Genomic DNA, 17,756 nt, shown 5'->3' on the forward strand with positions numbered 1-17,756 from the left:
AATACTTTGTACTGATGGATTTTAATCCACAATGTAGACTGAAAAGTAAGTATTATCCACGCAAATAGTAATCTAGCAACAGATATCTAAAACAGGGAACTTCTAATACAGGGAATGCAAAGAGAAATACACAGAATCATACAAATATTAGCAAAACATAATATGCCTCTGTTTTAAAAAGTTTAGTCAAGAAAACATTGAAGAGGACATAAATGCTTAAGGCAGTCATTTAATCTGATTACTTTTATAGGTAAGTATGTATTAAGCTTTGACCACAAATAAGAATATTCACTTCCTTTTCAAGTATATTTTCAGTATTATAAAAAATGCCATATAATAGTGAAAACAATGATCTGGATTGAAAATATTTAACAGTTTCATTCTGCTTAGAAATGAGTGACAAATAAAAATCTCAAAATATTACATTTAGGCATTTAAAAATAAGCTACTAAACTATGCCCAAGTCGTAGAGAAATAAGAAAATATGACATATTTAATATGATAATGAAAATATGACATATTAAAAATATGGTATGCCACTGACACAGGGTACATTGGAAAATCCATATCGAATTGAGAAAACTAGAAAAGAATAGCAAGAGAGACTAACAGAAAGAAGAAAAATATTTAAAGGAATAATAAACTAGAAAATCTAAACAATAATTTTGACACAGAAAATGCTGTCTCTGTTTTACTTGTGTCCCTTAATTTAATTAAATAAAATGGTTTTCATAGTTTCCAACCTGTAATAGTCATTCATTAAGGGAATACCTATGAGGAACAATATGTGTCAGACATTGTTCTAGACTCTGGAAAATAGATTAGACAATAAATCAGATATAAATTAAATTCATATTATATAAAATAATGACAAACAGAATGGTTCCATTCAGTAAACGAGGAATATGAGGAGATGAAATGGTGGTACATTGCATGATTATAATGTAGACAATGAGACCTTACTAAGAAAAAAACATTTAAAGGAAGAAAACATGTGAATAGCAGTGGGGAGAGTCTTCCAAACAGGAGAAAAGAAAGGCAGAAAAATTGTGAGGGAACTATGTTTCAATAAGAAATATCCTGTGTTTATACTGTTGAGGTGTTATTAAACTTAATAATCCCACCTTAGGGAAATATACTTAGATTGTACTCCATGTTCCAAGCAGATTTTTTTGGTTGAAATCAAAAGAGTTTTCACAAAATACAAATAGAAATCATAATAATAAAGGAAAGCAAAAAGAAGGAAGGCAGGAGGCAGGCAGGCAGGAGGACCACTGCCATTAACAATTGACTTTGAAGGACATATTTCCTTACAATAAAAATGAGGTCTGCTGGGAGCAAGGACGTTTTCCTGTACCTTGGTGCTGGGGCCTGGGCACTGAGGATGGGTGCCATCGACAAGGGCCTCACAGAGTGGGAGGGGTCAAACGAAAACAGCAAAGCTGCGTCAGGACCAGGCCTGCAGGGAAGCCCATAAAGAGGGGTGTGGGAATAGTTCAGAAAGAGCCAAGTCTGTCAGCCAGATGCACCTTACCCTCTAAATTGTGCTTGTCTTTGTCCTTCTTGAGTTTAAATATAATCTTTTTTCAGGCTCCGGACGCGCGGGCTCAGCGGCCACGGCTCACGGGCCCAGCCGCTCCGCGGCACGTGGGATCTTCCCGGACCGGGGCACGAACCCCTGTCCCCTGCATCGGCAGGCGGACTCTCAACCACTGCGCCACCAGGGAAGCCCTAAATATAATCTTGATAAATGTTAATGCCTAGTCTCTGTATTCCCTGAGGAACTATAAAATGATTTGAATGTACATGCTCTGGATGAAATAATTAAAGGGGGATATATAAACTCTCACAAATAACATGGTTGTAATACCAGGACTTGGAACACATATCTGTGACCCCTGACTCACAGGCTGGGATTAGACTGCTGCCAATGCATAGATCTTAGGATGGCGTAGGGTGCTTTGAACTGGAGTCCAGTACCAATAACTCCATGGAAAGTGGTAGGGGAGCATGGCAGCTATAGTTTTGCTATCAATTAGATGGTATTTGCTCCAGCTTGTCAGATATAGTTATAAAGTTCCTTGCAATTGCAACTTGGGATTCTATGCACTATGAGTTGTATTGAGATAAAAGTTAATACCGTACATTTTAAAGTAAATACTTCATGCACGTGTGACTCTGTATGTGTACATACACATATAACATATACCAATAACCATATGTTGAAATCCTAACTCCTTTACACAGAAGGTGACTGTATGTAGTGATAAGATTATTGTGAAAGTAAATAAATTAAAATGATTCCTTCAGAGGGCCCTACTCCAATATGATAGGTATATTTATAACCAAAAGACATTAGGACACAGACACCCAGAGAGAAAAGAACACTTGAAAACATAGAGCAGGGACGGCCATCTACAAGCCAAGGACAAAGTCCTTAGAAGAAATCGTCCCGACTTCACCTTGATCTCAGACTTCTAGATTCTAGAAGAGTGAGAACTTTCAGTTGTTTAAGACACTAGTTTGTGGTACTTTGTTGTGGCAGCACTGAAATGACTACAGTCAGTATCAGCATATATGTGTGTATATGTGTGTATATGTATACATGTGTGTATATGTATATATGTGTGTATTTATGTATGTATGTGTATCTAAGAGTGAAGTAAGAAGCAAACAGATGACACATTTTTTTTCTGCACATGTGGAAACTGCACAGGTGGAGGTATGATTTTGATCTTTATATAAAAGTATCCAAAGAGAACAGAAACACACTAATAAACTTTAATGTTATTAAATTTATTAATATTTTATCATAAGTTGATATGGAGACAATGAACAACATTCTTCATTTGTTTCAAGTTAATGGTTAGTGTGAAAAATATACTTTATTGAAACATCCATTTTTACCAAACACTCTCTTCATTGCCTCTTTGACATCTTTATTCCTAAAACTGTATAAGTGATGGGATTCAGCATGGGAGTCACAGTGGTGTCAACTGTCGACATGATCAGGTGATCATGTCATGGTCCAACGCATAACTGGAACTTGGTCTCACATACACGAAGAGGATGGTTCCGTGGTAAATTGACACTCCAGTTAGGTGAGCGCCACATGTAGAAAAGACTTTCCTTCTGCCCTCAGCAGAATGCATCCTCAGAATGGCCAACAGAATGAAGCCACAGGAGATCAGGACAAGCAGGACAGTGACTGTCTCAACAGAGCCCACAAAGTAGAAGGGCACAAGCTGGTCTGTGTGAGTGTCAGAGCAAGAAATGGTGAGGAGGGGAGGGATGTCACGAAAGACACGTCTGACTTCATGGGAGGCACAGAGGGATAGACTAAATGTGGCCACTGTGTGTACAGAGGCGTGCAAGATGCCGCCGACATAGGGAACAATGCAGACTCTGGGTGTTATGCTAACTGAATACAGGAGAGGGGTGCAGATGGTTACATAGCAATCATGGGCCACTGCAGCCAAGAGAAATCTTTCTGTGGGCCCAAAAGTAACAGCGAGAAACATCTGGGTTGCACATCCAAGACAGGAAATGGTTTTATTCTCTGACAGGAAATTGACCAACATTTTTGGAGTGACAACGGAGGAACAGCAGGCATCCGAGAATGATAACACACTCAGAAAATAGTACATAGGGTTGTGGAGCAGAGAATCCACAATGAACAATAAAACCAATCCTAAATTTCCTACCAGTGTAGAAAGATAGATTGCTAGAAAAGTAAAAATAGGAAGATTTGCACATTAAAATCACCCGTGAAGCCCATCAATATAAACACAGTGACTTCAGTTGCATTTTTCATATGACTCTAAATCAGATATCAGCCCTCTGTCTCAAAAAATTATACAACTATACTTTGACCTTTAATAGGCAGAACAGTTCTCAGAGCTTTCTGAGAGGCTGTTCCTGGGTTAAAATTCTTTATTTGGTTCAATAAAATCTTGCATTTCTTTCTTAGATCAACTGATTATTTTTTTGTCGACAGATCCCAGAAATTTCACCTGTCAGGGAGAAGTTTCTGCCTTGGCCCATTTAGACTGTGCAGGCTAAAGCTGAGCATTCTATTACATTATAATAATTCTATCTGGCATTTTATCTGATCGAGTATTTTGAACTCCAATTACTCCTCCAATTGAAAGTATTGCTTACAGAATTCCAGATTTTCATGGAGGAGAAACTGAATGTGAAAAGGAAGGGAATCCAGGTGGATTAAGCTAAAGCAGGTTCATTATCTTCAATCAGAGCAGTTCTACTTGGTTTTACTGACTTCCCATGTAAATTTTATGAAATGCAGAGGGTGGCACTTAACACTGAAATATTTTTAAAATTACCGTATATACTGCACGTTACTATATGAGAACTCCACAAGAATTCTCAGACAAAAGTGGAAGTGTACTAAAGAAAATTGTGATACCCTTGTATAGATGAATGAATTCTACATTTCTATATTAATGTTTATATGGTGTTTTTTCATCAATGGATATATTCCAAATATTGCTGACTCTATTTAGAGTTTAATCTGTAATAACAGTGCATGTGGTTTCACACGGATCAGCCTTCTTGAGAAGTAGAAGATTCTACCATTTATTTTAGTTTCAAAATCAGATATGGAAATTACTTTTCTATCCCCTATTATAAAGTAAAAAATCCACTCTGTCTATACATATAATACTTTATTTAGACGATACCACATGAAAGCTAATAACAACCTGTTTCTTTCCAGAAAAGCTAACTGGACTAAATGGGCCAACAGAATCTATCATCGCTGACTGAATTCATTCTGATGGGAGTCACAGGGTAGCCTGAGCTGCAGGCCTCCCTTTTCGGGGTCTTCCTCATCATCTACGCAAGCATAATAGTGGGAAATCTGGGCATGATCATCTTGACGCAAGTGGATTCCCGCCTACACACACCTTTGTACTTTTCTTTCTTTCTTTCTTTTTTTTTTTTTGATGGTTGCAAGGCAAGTTTAATAACAAAGCATAGCCGTATATATCCCCCTAAAGCAGGGAATTTGCTTAGTCACGCCTTATCGGCATCAGCTGGTTGATTGGCTTCTCGGCTTAGTCACGCCTTATCGGCATCAGCTGGTTGATTGGCTTCTCGGCTTCTCCCTCAAAGGCACCAATTTCCCCTCCAGGGTTGCTTTTCCTAGCTTTAGGGAGCAACCAGGGACTCCCAGTAACTGAGCAGGTCCCTGGAGCGATTTGGCCAAAGGCCATCTCCTTTTTTACGTTCATACCATAAAGTCCAGGATGCAGACCAAGGAGAGTACAATCGGGCCCTGAGGCTTATGAGGGTCTTAATGGCGCCTTCCTCAGAGGGCAATGCTCGCCACATTTCCCCCTCTTTTATTTTTTAAAGCTTGATAATGCAATTTCAACCCTTACACCTCCTGACGAAGAGCAGCGAGACGGCCAACAACAAAGCGTAATAAACAAGGTAAGGCAATTAACATCAACAATACACATGACCCCACGGTAATCAATCCTGTGAGTCCATTTTGAAACCAATGCATTGGGTTTAACTGTTGAAGCTGATCCAAGAGTCCTTGAATTAATTGTTGGGGCCCGTCTTCTTGTAGATGAGCTTCTTGAATTGCTTGTATTTCCGCATTAAGTTTTTGTATGTTCAAACTAATGTGTCCATCAGTCCATACACTTAAAAAGTGCATTTTTACTTTGTTCCAATCCCAGTCAGTTTCATTATAAGCGTGTTGAGTCACACAAATCCAAGTATATTTAGCATGGCAAATCAAACGCATTTTCAATTTTAAAGCCATAATTTGGTCTCCTAAACCTATGAGAGCATTTTTTAACTCACCAACCTCAGTTTTTAGTTGAGTATCAATATGACTTTGTCATGCTAATGCAATACTGGTATTTTTAGACAATTGATTAACATAACGTGCTTGTTGTACAGTTTTACTTAATGCTAAACCAGCGGTAGCGGCTGTGGCTGTTAAAGCGGCTAAGGCTAATATGCTACATATTAATATTCCAGTGAATCATTTAGGTCTTTTTAAAACTTCAGATAATTCTAGCCAAGCTTGCATGCTAGTACTATGATACCATGGTTCAGAAATATTTACAGGCAGCATTACATAGGAAGGTTGTTTTAACATCATAACAGAAAAAGTTCCTTTCATAGGCAGAATGCAAGTACTAAAAATACAATTCTGACAAGTTATATTATATCCTAAGGAACCAGAAGTAAACTCAATCTGTAAATCTCCTATTAGCAAGGCATATGAGGGTGTAACACAAGTAATAACCGGTTGATAAGAATAAGACAATGCAGACTTCCCAAAATCCCAATGCTTATAAAAAACCAAACTATTATTAGTAACAGAAACTGAAGAAATTAGAATGGTACCATTATTATAATTTAAGGTGCACCAGATTTGAGAATTCAAAGTCAGATTGGGGAAAATCAGAAGGAAAAAAGGAGGGAAACTTCAAACTTGTAACAGCTTTAACTACCTTTAAACTATGGCCGGCCAGTAAAGTCCCTTGTTCTCCTACATATATTTCAACACAAAAATAGTATCTTTACCAGTCTCATTCTTTCCATTTTTGTTATTATTGCCCTGTGAAATCATTTTTTCTAGAACAGCAAGAAGATGTAAAGCTTTCTCAGCTTGGTAGGTTAATATATACAGGTCTACGAGCAAAAAAACACACTGCTTGGGCAAATTTTTCTTCAAAAGGTTCTATGAACTGATAAAGTTTTTCACCAACGGATATGGCTTCTGTATACTGTCGGACATGATACAGGATGACTGCTTGATTGTAATACAACATACTGTTTTCAAGATCATCTAGTCCATCCATTTCTTCAACAGCCGAGTGCACCCGATTCTTCAATTGGTTAAGTGTCTGTCTTAAACTATCTGTTGTTGTCTGGTTACTTTTGAAAAACTCAGCTACTGCCGTATTCAAAATTATTTTATAATCGTCTTTGTTTATATCTTGTAGGCAGGTAAGATGTTGCAGACAGACATCATAATTTCCAGCTGTAAAAGCCTGGAAAGCACTGGTGGACAACTCCTTCTCTAGATCAGTGATCTCAGGTCACTTCTTGGATACTTCTTGTCCCATATTTTTTTTACTTCTGACTATTTCCCCGAGTTACTATCAACTTTACTATGTGGCCACACTTTCACTCTTCACTCCGGGGATTCACCTACCGAGATTCAGATGTCCCTCTCGTCAGGTCCCTGTTCGGGCGCCACTTGCCGCCAGCCGCAGCGGGTCCTCAAAGTGCAGCAACAATCGACGAGAGGGGGGTAGGGGACTGAACGCACCAAGGTATGGGATCAGAAGGGCACAAGCAACTGATGGTTGCAAGGCCACCTATATACTTTTCTAATCAAACACCTGGCTTTCATTGATCTTGGTAATTCTACTGTCATTTGTCCCAAGATGCTGGTAAATTTCGCTGCAGATCAAAATACCGTTTCCTGTTATGCATGTGCCACACCGTTGGCTTTCTTCCTTATGTTCATTATCTGTGAATTTTTTGTCTCGTCGGCCATGGCCTATGACTGCTATCTGGCCATCTGTAACCCTCTGCTCTACAATGTTGTCAGGTCCCAGAGACTTTGTCATGTTCTGGTGGGCACTCCATGCCTCTACAGTACCTTTCAGACATTAATGTTCACTATTAAGATTGTTATATTGACTTTTTGTGCTATTAGTCATTTCTACTGTGATGATGTTCCCTTGTTACTAATGCTGGGCTCAAATGTACAGAAAATAGAATTGTTGATCATACTATTTTCAGCATTTAATTTGATCTCTTCCCTCCTGGTCGTCCTGGTGTCCTACATACTGATTCTGATAGCAGTATTCCGAATGCATTCTTCAGAGGGCAGGAAAAAAGCTTTCTCCACACGTGGTTCTCGTCTGATGGTGGTGGTTGTGTTCTGTGGGTCTCTTACTATTTATGTACATGCAGCCCAACTTCACTCACTCCTTTGATACCGATAAAATGGCCTCCATGTTTTATACTTTACAGTGGTCCCCATGCTTAATCCCTTGATCTACGGCTTAAGAAACAAAGAAGTAAAAAATGCCTTCCACAGGGTTTTTTTTTTTTTTTTTTTTTTTGGCGGTACGCGGGCCTCTCACTGTTGTGGCCTCTCCCGTTGCGGAGCACAGGCTCCGGACGCGCAGGCTCAGCGGCCATGGCTCACGGGCCCAGCCGCTCCGCGGCACGTGGGATCTTCCCGGACCGGGGCACGAACCCGTGTCCCCTGCATCGGCAGGCGGACCCTCAACCACTGCGCCACCAGGGAAGCCCACTACTTCTTTTATACTCAAGTTTTTCCTTTTGGTCTTTTCAATTCTTCAACAACCAGTTAGCAATTTTTACATTTAAATTTTCTCTGTAAAAATAATTGCTGGGATTTCTGTTTCCTGGCCAGAACCTAGCTGAGGCAAAGAACACTTCTTCCAAAGAAAACCACAAATGCAAAGACTTGGAAGTATGAAAAAAATTAAGTCATGAATGAATGAATTATAATACCGTCATTATCCTCAAAATAAAGTTTATTAGACAGATAATTTTTTTTAAAAATCTGTTCTCCTTTATAAAAGTTATTAGTACAATTCTGCCTTTTATTCCCCTGATTGGCTACTGCATAACTTATATTCATTAAGCCCTAACTTGAGGGAAGCACAGCAATAAGCACTCCTAGTCTCATTTATTCCTCGCTTGAAATCCCGTTTCATTATCTCCAATTTTTAGGTGAGGAAACTTTGGTTTAGGAAGTTTAAATCAGTTACACAAAATATCCAGATGGTAAGAGACAGAACTGGGTATTCAAATTAGGCACTCTCTCTGCAGACACTCCAAATAAAAGAAAATAAAATCTTGCTGGAGATTGCTTTCATAATTTCAATAACAGGTTGTAATAAAATATAAAAAATTTAAAAATGGAACTACATTTACTTTCACTTCCCCAGTTTTAAGATTCAGAAGTTCTGGATATCCAATATACAGCATGGTGATTATAGTAAATAATAGTGTATCGGAAATTTGCTGAGAGAGTAAATCTCAAGAGCTCTTATCACTCACAAAAATATGGTAACTATGTGAAGCAATGAATGTGTTAATTAGTTTAATCGTGATAATCATTTCCCAATGTATATGTATATCAAAACATCATATTGTACATCTTAAATATATAAAATTTTTTGTTTGTCAATTTTAAAAGATTGCCTTTTGATGTACTCAAGTATTCATATCTGAATCCTGGAAAGAAAAGGAGGAAACAATACTCTGTCAGGCAAAGTTCTGTATTTTAGAGTCCCTGTAAAACCTACATGTCACTCCTAAACTGTGCCTTAGAAAGAGTCCTTCACTACTCCAGGTGGGACAGGAGAGCACTTTCTCCATCTAAACAACATCCCCAGTGCTCATCCAAGCATGCCCAATCTTGAAGCAGGAACTAAGGTAAAGCAAGGGCAGAAAACATCACAGATCACCTAGGATTGCTAAGGACCACTCAGGCAATGCAAGAGGACAAAGCTGCTTAGCGCAACTATGTCATACACAGGGGCCAGAGGCCATTTTTTGGAGGGATAGAAAAAAGGAACAAGATCATATTCAGTGGCTGTGTTCTTCAATTTATGAGAGACTCTTATGTAATAGGGTAGTTCCCCCACAAAAAGACTGGACAGCCCTTTTTTTTTTTAACACCTTTATTGGAGTATAATCGCTTTACATTTTGTGTTAGTTTCTGCTGTATAAGTAGTCATATAGTTATTGGCTATTTGTATTTATTCTTCTGTAGTATAGCATATAAAATGCCCAAAATTTCTACCAAGTTCTTTTTTGTGTGTTATTAAGTAGACAATTAGAAAAAACCTATCTATTTTATAACTGTGACAGAAAATAGCTCACAGTATAGTTTTTGTCAGTCTATTTGCCTCTGACTTTGTTTACAGTGTCTTTTGCATTAAACTATTTTTTTTTTACCTTTAAAAAATAAAAAAAGACTGGACAGATTAAGGCTGAGTCATTTGCACTTCTATAAATAGAACCTAAGTCAAAGAAAAATGTTACTGCTTGTGACCCTACTGGAAATCACCTACTGGAAATTCCTTAATAGAAGGAATATTTAAAAATTCTCAGTGCTTGCTAAATGTCAGGCACAGGGTTGAACATTTTATGGATATTATCTCATTCAAACCTCAAACAATTCAAAGAGATAAAACCTGCCTAGAGCAGTGGAGAACTTTCCTAGACATCATACAACTAAAAAATAAAAATGTATAAGATACAGCATTGCTCTAAGAAATAAAACTGTTTTTAAAAAACTGCAAATGCACAGCAACTGTGTTTAAGTTTTATGAATAACTTATAAAATAAGTTAATACACGTAAAACATTTAGAACCTTGTTTAAAATATATAATATATACATTTAGAATTCATATTAACATTGTTGTTGTTTAGTTTCTCTATTTTGAACACTGAGGTGCTCTTCATATCCTTGGGAGGAGATGGCATAAAATCTCAGAAATTGCAGCTTTTCTGGTAATGTGAAATTCCTATCTATTTTTTCATAACTTTCTACTCAGTGGTGCTCTGACAAGAGTATGAGAGAGTATGAGAGGTGAGACAAATAGGCGTTGCAATTGTTAAAAATCAAAAGCAAACAAACATGTAGTCCCTACCTTCAGGAAAGATAACTTAATCATGGAAATGTAACAGCAAGCAAAATATTTTAATATTGTATCTTTGCGGGCAAATGTAAAGGGAAAAAAAAATCTGTTAAAAGGAGTTATCGGGCTTCCCTGGTGGCGCAGAGGTTGAGAATCCGCCTGCCAATGCAGGGGTCACGGGTTCGTGCCCCGGTCCGGGAGGATCCCATATGCCGCGGAGCGGCTGGGCCCGTGAGCCATGGCCGCTGAGCCTGCGTGTCCGGAGCCTGTGCTCCGCAACGGGAGAGGCTGCGACAGTGAGAGGCCCACATACCACAAAAAAAAAAAAAAAAAAAAAAAAAAAAAAAAAAAAAAAGGAGTTATCTTCTGTACTCTCCAAAACATTTCGCCATGAAACGAAAATTAATCTTAAAAAAAAAATTGAATTTGAAGCAGGCTAAACGTAAAGGGGAAGGTTGAAGGGAGCTTTCATTTTTCTTCTGTATACTTTAGGGATTTTGACTCTTCTTAGTAACAGGCATGCATTAATGTAACTTACGTAACAGAAATAAAAAAGAATTATTTTCCTTTATTTATAAATGTATTAAATACAATTCATGACATTGTTTATGAGTGATATATTTTAAATTTTTATTTTTCTATATAATTATTTATGTCCATATGTGTACAGTAAGAAAAATACATTCCAACTCCAGCAAAGCAAGGAAAGCCACTTTTCTTGGAGAAGTTTTGCCACCTTGTGGTGTGTAAGGATAATACCGTGTCTAAAGTATCCACACGTGTGCTCAACAAGAAGCATCTTCCATTAGCCAGTCTCTGCTGCTCTAATTACTTACAAAATCCATACCCTTCCGAGTGTCCATGACTAAGAACACCAATTTTGCAGTCCTTGTTATGCTGAACAATGTACATATATTTGCAGTTATATATGTCCTTGTCTCTTCCCTAAACCGCAAACCCCCAAGGACACTATCTTTGCTCACCAGTGTATTATGTCCCTGCCCTAGCATAGGCCCCATATAGCACCTAGCACAGTAGCACTTGATAAATATATGTTGAGTTAGTTAGTTAATTAAAATACTGAAACATACGGGGCTTCCCTGGTGGCGCAGTGGTTGAGAATCCGCCTGCCGATGCAGGAGACACGGGTTCGTGCCCTGGTCCGGGAAGATCCCACATGGCGCGGAGCGGCTGGGCCCGTGAGCCATGGCCGCTGAGCCTGCGCGTCTGGAGCCTGTAAAAAATACTGAAACATATTCATCTCTGAGTTATTTTTTAAATTAGAAGAAAAGAAATGCTCATAAGTGTGTACATTATCTTCCCATTTGCCTGAGAGTAGAAAGATATTCTCATATATATATTCTTGTAAATGGATTAAAAATCCTCCAGAAGGAAACCCAGGATCTATTAATACTGATCCATGTTAGAGAGTGAAGCTGGAGATCTGGGCTGTGATGATCATTTCTTACTGTGTGCTCACCTGCATATCTTATTGGAATCTTATTTACCATGAACATATATTATTTTTAATATAAATGCATAAAGCAAACAATAAATGGTCTAGTTATTGCCAAATGTAGACATCAAATTACTTGTATTTTTCATGCTATAAAGGGAGAAAGTAAAATTCATATGCTTTTTTTAAATTTTATTTTTTAATTGTATATATTTAAGAAGTACGACATGATGTTTCACATACACATAGTGAAATAATTAATACAACCAAGCGAATTAATACATCCATCTTCTCACATCATTATCATTTTGTGTGTGTGGTGAGAGCACTTGAGATTTACTCTCTTAGCAAGTTTCCAGTATAATATAAAGTAATTATTAACTGTGGTCACCATGCTGTAAATTAGATTTCCCGAGATTATTCACCCCACGTAATTGCAACTTGGCACCATTTGACCAATATCTCCCTATTTCCCATGCCTCCCTGTCCCTGATAACCACTGTCCTACTCTCTATTTCTATGAATTTGACTATCTTAGATTTCAAATGTAAGTGAGATCATGCAGTATTTGTCTTTCTATGTCTGGCTTATTCACTTAGGATAATATCCTCCAGATTCATTCATGTTGTTGCCAAATGCAGGATCTCCTTCATTTTTAAAGTGAATAAATAGATAGATATAGATATAGACATAGACATAGATAGACACAGACATATAGACATAGACATAGACAGACATAGACATAGACGATATATCACAGTTTCGTTATGCATTCATCCATCAGTGGACATTCAGATTATTCAAGGTACTGATTTCATTTTCTTTGGAGATACATGTAGAAGTGGGATTGCTGTATCATACGGTAGTTTTATTTTTAGTGGAACCTCCAAACGCTTTTCCATAATGTCTGTAAAGATTTACATTCCCATCAAAAATGTACAAGGGTTCGCTTTTCTCCACATCCTTGACTACACTTGTCATCTTTTGTCTTTTTGATAATAGTCATCCCAACAGATGTGATACGATATCTCACTGTGGCTTTAATTTGCATTTTCCTGATGACTAGTGAGGTTGAGCATATTTTTATATACCTATTAGTCATTTGTAGGTCTTCCTTGGAAAAAATGTCTATTCAAGCCCTTTGCCCATTTTTTTTAATAAGGTTGTTTTTTTACTACTGAGATGTTTGTGTTCCTTACATATTTCAGCTATTAACTCCTTATCATATCTATGGTTTGCAAATATTTTTCCCAATGCATAATTTGTCTTTTCATTATGACGATTGTTTTCTTTGCTGTGCAGAAGCATTTTAATTTGATATGGTCCACTTGTTTATTTTTGCTTTTTTTTTCTGGGCTTTTGTGCCACATTCAAAAAATCATTGCCAACGCCGATGTCAAGGATCTTTTCCCCTATGATTTCTTCTAGTTTTTACAGTTTAAGGTCTCACATTTAAGTCTTTAATCCATTTTGAGTCAACTATTGCGTATGCTGTAAAACCAGGATCCCACCCATATTTCTTTTTGCATAATTACACATGCCTTTTGATTGCAACCCTCTCACTTTTATCTTAAAACTTAGTATTGTAATACCTATTTAAACTTATCATTTCAGGACCTCCCCCTAAGCTAGTATAATGTTTGCTCCACTATATATTTGCTGTATTGAGTGTGTTTGTGTGTGTGTGTACAGTATGTGTGTGTATATATATACACATATAAAGTTTACATATATTAAAAATATATAAGATATATTTGCTGTATCCATTCAGAAGATTATATCAGTTAAATATCTCTCAGAAGAAAGATCCAATTTTTTAAAAAGTTGACTATAAAAGAGAACAAAGTAGAGGCAATTGAGAGCAAGTGTCATTATTTCCCTGAGTGCTCAAAACTATTTCCTTCCCCTTACTGGCTTCATCAGAAAGTACCAGGAAGCGCTGACTTTCTTTTCAAAAAATTCTCCTTTACTACGCTATCACATATTTCTAAAATTCCACAAGAATATAATTGTCCTTTTTTTAATAGAAGGTCCTTTGGGAATAGTCATGAGTTAATCATAAAATGTTTAATATTCCCTTCCAGTGTGATTAGCTGTTTGAGTTTTCTTTTCTTCTTTCTTTCCCTCTTTTCCTCCTTCCTTCTTTCCTCCCTTTTTTAATGAGCAGATAACCTGGTACCCTACAAAGAGTAATTGCCCTAAATATCAGGAGGACCAGGTTCTTAACAATAATGTACTTCCAACTGGAGGAAGAGTGATCTCAGGCAGAAGGCATATTATTACAAAAACCATGAGGGGGCTTCCCTGGTGGCGCAGTGGTTGAGAATCCGCCTGCCGATGCAGGGGATACGGGTTCGTGCCCCGGTCCGGGAAGATCCCACATGCCGCGGAGCGGCTGGGCCCGTGAGCCATGGCCGCTGAGCCTGCGCGTCCGGAGCCTGTGCTCCGCAACGGGAGAGGCCGCAGCGGTGAGAGGCCCGCATACCACAAAAAAAAAAAAAAAAAAAAACCATGAGGGCACTTTTGGTTTCTAGGTCTGCATGTGAGGAGCTTGGAAGTCACCATTCTGCCCTAAAATCGAAGACTGAAAAAATCAACAACACTTCTTGGATCCTTAAGAGAGGAGAGGACACAGTAAACTATTGTCCCCAAGACTGGAGAGACCGACAGGTGAATGCAAGGCGCCACAGTGACCAGAGCAGACCCACAGGAGGAAATCACCGTGGGAACTGTAGACTAAAAAAGGTATATTCACAACCTAAAAGTTGAGAGTTATGCTTTGTTCAGAGGGAATTTTTAGGACTTCAAGCCCAGGAGGCAGCATCTCAAGTAACCCTGAGAAAACTGCTCCGAGGGGGCGAGGGAGGAGCTAGGATATATAGGAGTTTTGCAACAAAGGGCAGGTAGTAAGAACAAAAGATTACTGTTCATAAGAGAAAACTAGATATCTCAAGTTAGGGAATTTACTGCTTTTCTATGTATGGGAAGATGCAAGAGTCTGGACTCACTGAAATCATTCCTTTGATATGTACCTCAGCTGTCTGGGGCCAGTTTCCTGTGTTTTTATATCCTGAGTTTCCTCAGGACTCACCATAGGGAGTGGCTGCAGTGTGATGGCTGCTAGATGGCAGGTGTTCTTTTTCCTTCCTAAATTCCGTCAGGGCTCACCAGCTCACCTTCCTGTGGTGGCTGCAATCACTGATGACTGTGACATCCTCTGATTATTGATATGGCAGGTACTATTCCATTTATCAGAACCATGGACAATATGTGAGATTTACCTCCAGGAGATCAACCAGGTTCTCACAGTAAGTATCAGGGCAAAATCCCCCTATGCTTCACCAGGTGAGGTGAAGAGGTACCATTTTCAAATACCCCACAGCACTCTGTACTTCTAGGAGAAACTAGTTGACCAAAGCCTAAGCGGCTGGGGTATTATCAGAGCCCAACTGACCTACGGGAAGCAAAACAGCCAACTTCAGCCCACTCTAGCCATCCTATCCCAACTTATGGGGGTGGGGGGGGACCCTGAGAAACAATTGTGAAGTTCACAATCCAGAGGCATAATTTCACAAAAGAAGAGACCTAATCATAAGACATAGAACGCTTCCCCTCCCTGCACACTTCACACCACAGTACTAGAGACCTATTTACAGCTGTTCCTCTTACCCAGCACATCAGGTCTGACTATCAAGAAAAAATTAAAAGTATACAAAAGGCAAAAACACAATTGGAAGAGATAGAGCACACATTTTTTGTGAACCAGATATTGCAGGGATGTAGGAATTATAAGACCAGGAATTTAAGTCAGCTATGATTAAAATGCTAGAGGTAAAAAACACTGTAACAAAAATAAAAATGCCTTTGATAGGTTTATTTGTAGACTGGATGTGGCTGAGGAAAGAATCAGTGTGCTTGAGCATATAGCAAGAGAAGCTTCAAAAACTGAAAACCAAAGAGAATGAAGAGTGAAAAACAAAGAACAGAATATCTAAGGACTCTGGGATAACTACAAAAGGTATAACGTGCATCATGGGAATATCCAAAGAAGAAAGAGAAAGGAACAGAGGAAATATTTGAAAGAAAATGACTGAGAATTTCCCCATTAATCTTAGACACAAAACCACAAATCCGGGAAGCTCAGAGAACACCAAGCAGGATAAATTCCTAAAAACAGACAACTATACATAAATATAAAATTTTCAGTCTATGAAAATCAGTGATAAAGAAAAATTCCTGAAAGAAGCCAGAAGCAAAAAACACCTCACCTACAGAGAAACAAAGGTAAGGATTACATCTGAGTTCTCTTGAGGAGACCATACCTTATGAAAACTGATGATCTCCTCCCAGGCACCAATACCGCAAATCAGGGGATTTCAGTGTGTGCAGGCCTTAAGTGACACAGAATTTCCCTGCTCCTGCTATTGGAAATCACCCTTTTTTTTTTTTTTACAGAATAAGGAGAACCACTTACAGAATAACAGGGTGTAAAATGCACCTCCAAGTGAACTTCTGTCACTGCCTAATATAAAGAATCAGCTGCAAACATTTCTCACTAATAAAAACAAAGCAAAACAAAATAAAAACTACCTTAATGAGAACCATGTTATACTTATAAAGTCTGAAGGAAAAGGATATGATGCTGTAAGAGACAAATACGGAGCGGCTCAAATGAGATTGAAGAGTTAGGGCTATTCTCTGAATGAAAGCCACACTTTGCTTGTACATGAAAAACAAGTAGAGTTATCTATGTAAATACGGTACAAAGAGTATTCCAGACAGAACATACATTAAGATATCAGAACAGCAAAAAATAGAGCTAGAGAGGACAGCTGGTTTTGAATATATTTGCATATACTTGGGGAAGGAACACAGAGACATTGAGGAAATTTATAATTATCACTTGCTTCCTGCTATTCTTTTCCCAACCCCCTTTCAATAGATATCGCATCATAAATGTTTAAGAAAAAAAATGTTTAAGAAACAATTAAAAAGACAGAGAATACTTCAGTGTCATATTCGGGAAGACAATCTTTAAAGGTGATGTGATTTGAGACACGTTATATAACAAAGACAGAGAATAGAGGAATCTTAGGGCAAAATTTGACTGGGAAAGAAACTGATAAAAATAGGAAAAATACATTTCCCTTTGTCACACCTAACCCCAAGTTTTAACGATTCTTAGTAAAATGGTGTTGGAAAGTTTTATGATTGACAATTAACGATGTTAGTTTTACATGAATATATTTAAAATAATATTTAGTATACTTTTCAAATTTCATCATATTTGCATTGTGTCACTTTGAACTTAGTACTCTGCTATCACTTCAAAGTTTTTAATATGGAGAAAACATACCACTATGTATAAAAATTACAGAATATGGGGCTAGAGGGAAAATGCAGATCTTTAGAGGGGGAAAAGTGAGAGACTGAAGCATAGAGTTGCTGAGAATCTTTCCATGTTTTTTTGGTTTTTGACAAAGATTTCAGTCAGCAATGTTTAGAAGTGTTTCATGAAATGGAGAACTTTAGAATATAGAAGCAGCCTTAAGAGAAGGCATTGAGCCCATTGCTCTCAATTTGTATATTTACTGATAAATTCATTAATTCAGTTTTG

The 17,756-nt window shown here is 37.9% G+C and overlaps 2 protein-coding genes across 2 annotated transcripts in view; one reads left to right on the forward strand and one right to left on the reverse strand.

The window, feature by feature from the left end:
• Positions 1 to 2,866: 2,866 nt before the first annotated feature.
• Positions 2,867 to 3,852, reverse strand: LOC131759688 (olfactory receptor 5T1-like). The gene is given in 4 exon segments (XM_059069104.2): positions 2,867 to 2,959; positions 2,962 to 3,009; positions 3,012 to 3,733; positions 3,736 to 3,852. Coding segments are annotated over 4 exon segments (942 nt in total). The 5' UTR covers positions 3,815 to 3,852.
• A 901-nt stretch (positions 3,853 to 4,753) lies between these two features.
• Positions 4,754 to 17,756, forward strand: part of LOC131759689 (olfactory receptor 8K5-like) — a 53,094-nt gene continuing 40,091 nt past the window's right edge. The window contains 4 exon segments of the mRNA XM_059069105.1: positions 4,754 to 4,938; positions 7,382 to 7,949; positions 7,951 to 8,028; positions 8,031 to 8,099. Coding sequence (XP_058925088.1) covers positions 4,754 to 4,938; positions 7,382 to 7,949; positions 7,951 to 8,028; positions 8,031 to 8,099 — 900 coding nt within the window.

Source organism: Kogia breviceps, chromosome 7 (genome assembly GCF_026419965.1).
Source record: "Kogia breviceps isolate mKogBre1 chromosome 7, mKogBre1 haplotype 1, whole genome shotgun sequence".
NCBI classification, from domain to species: domain Eukaryota; kingdom Metazoa; phylum Chordata; class Mammalia; order Artiodactyla; family Physeteridae; genus Kogia; species Kogia breviceps.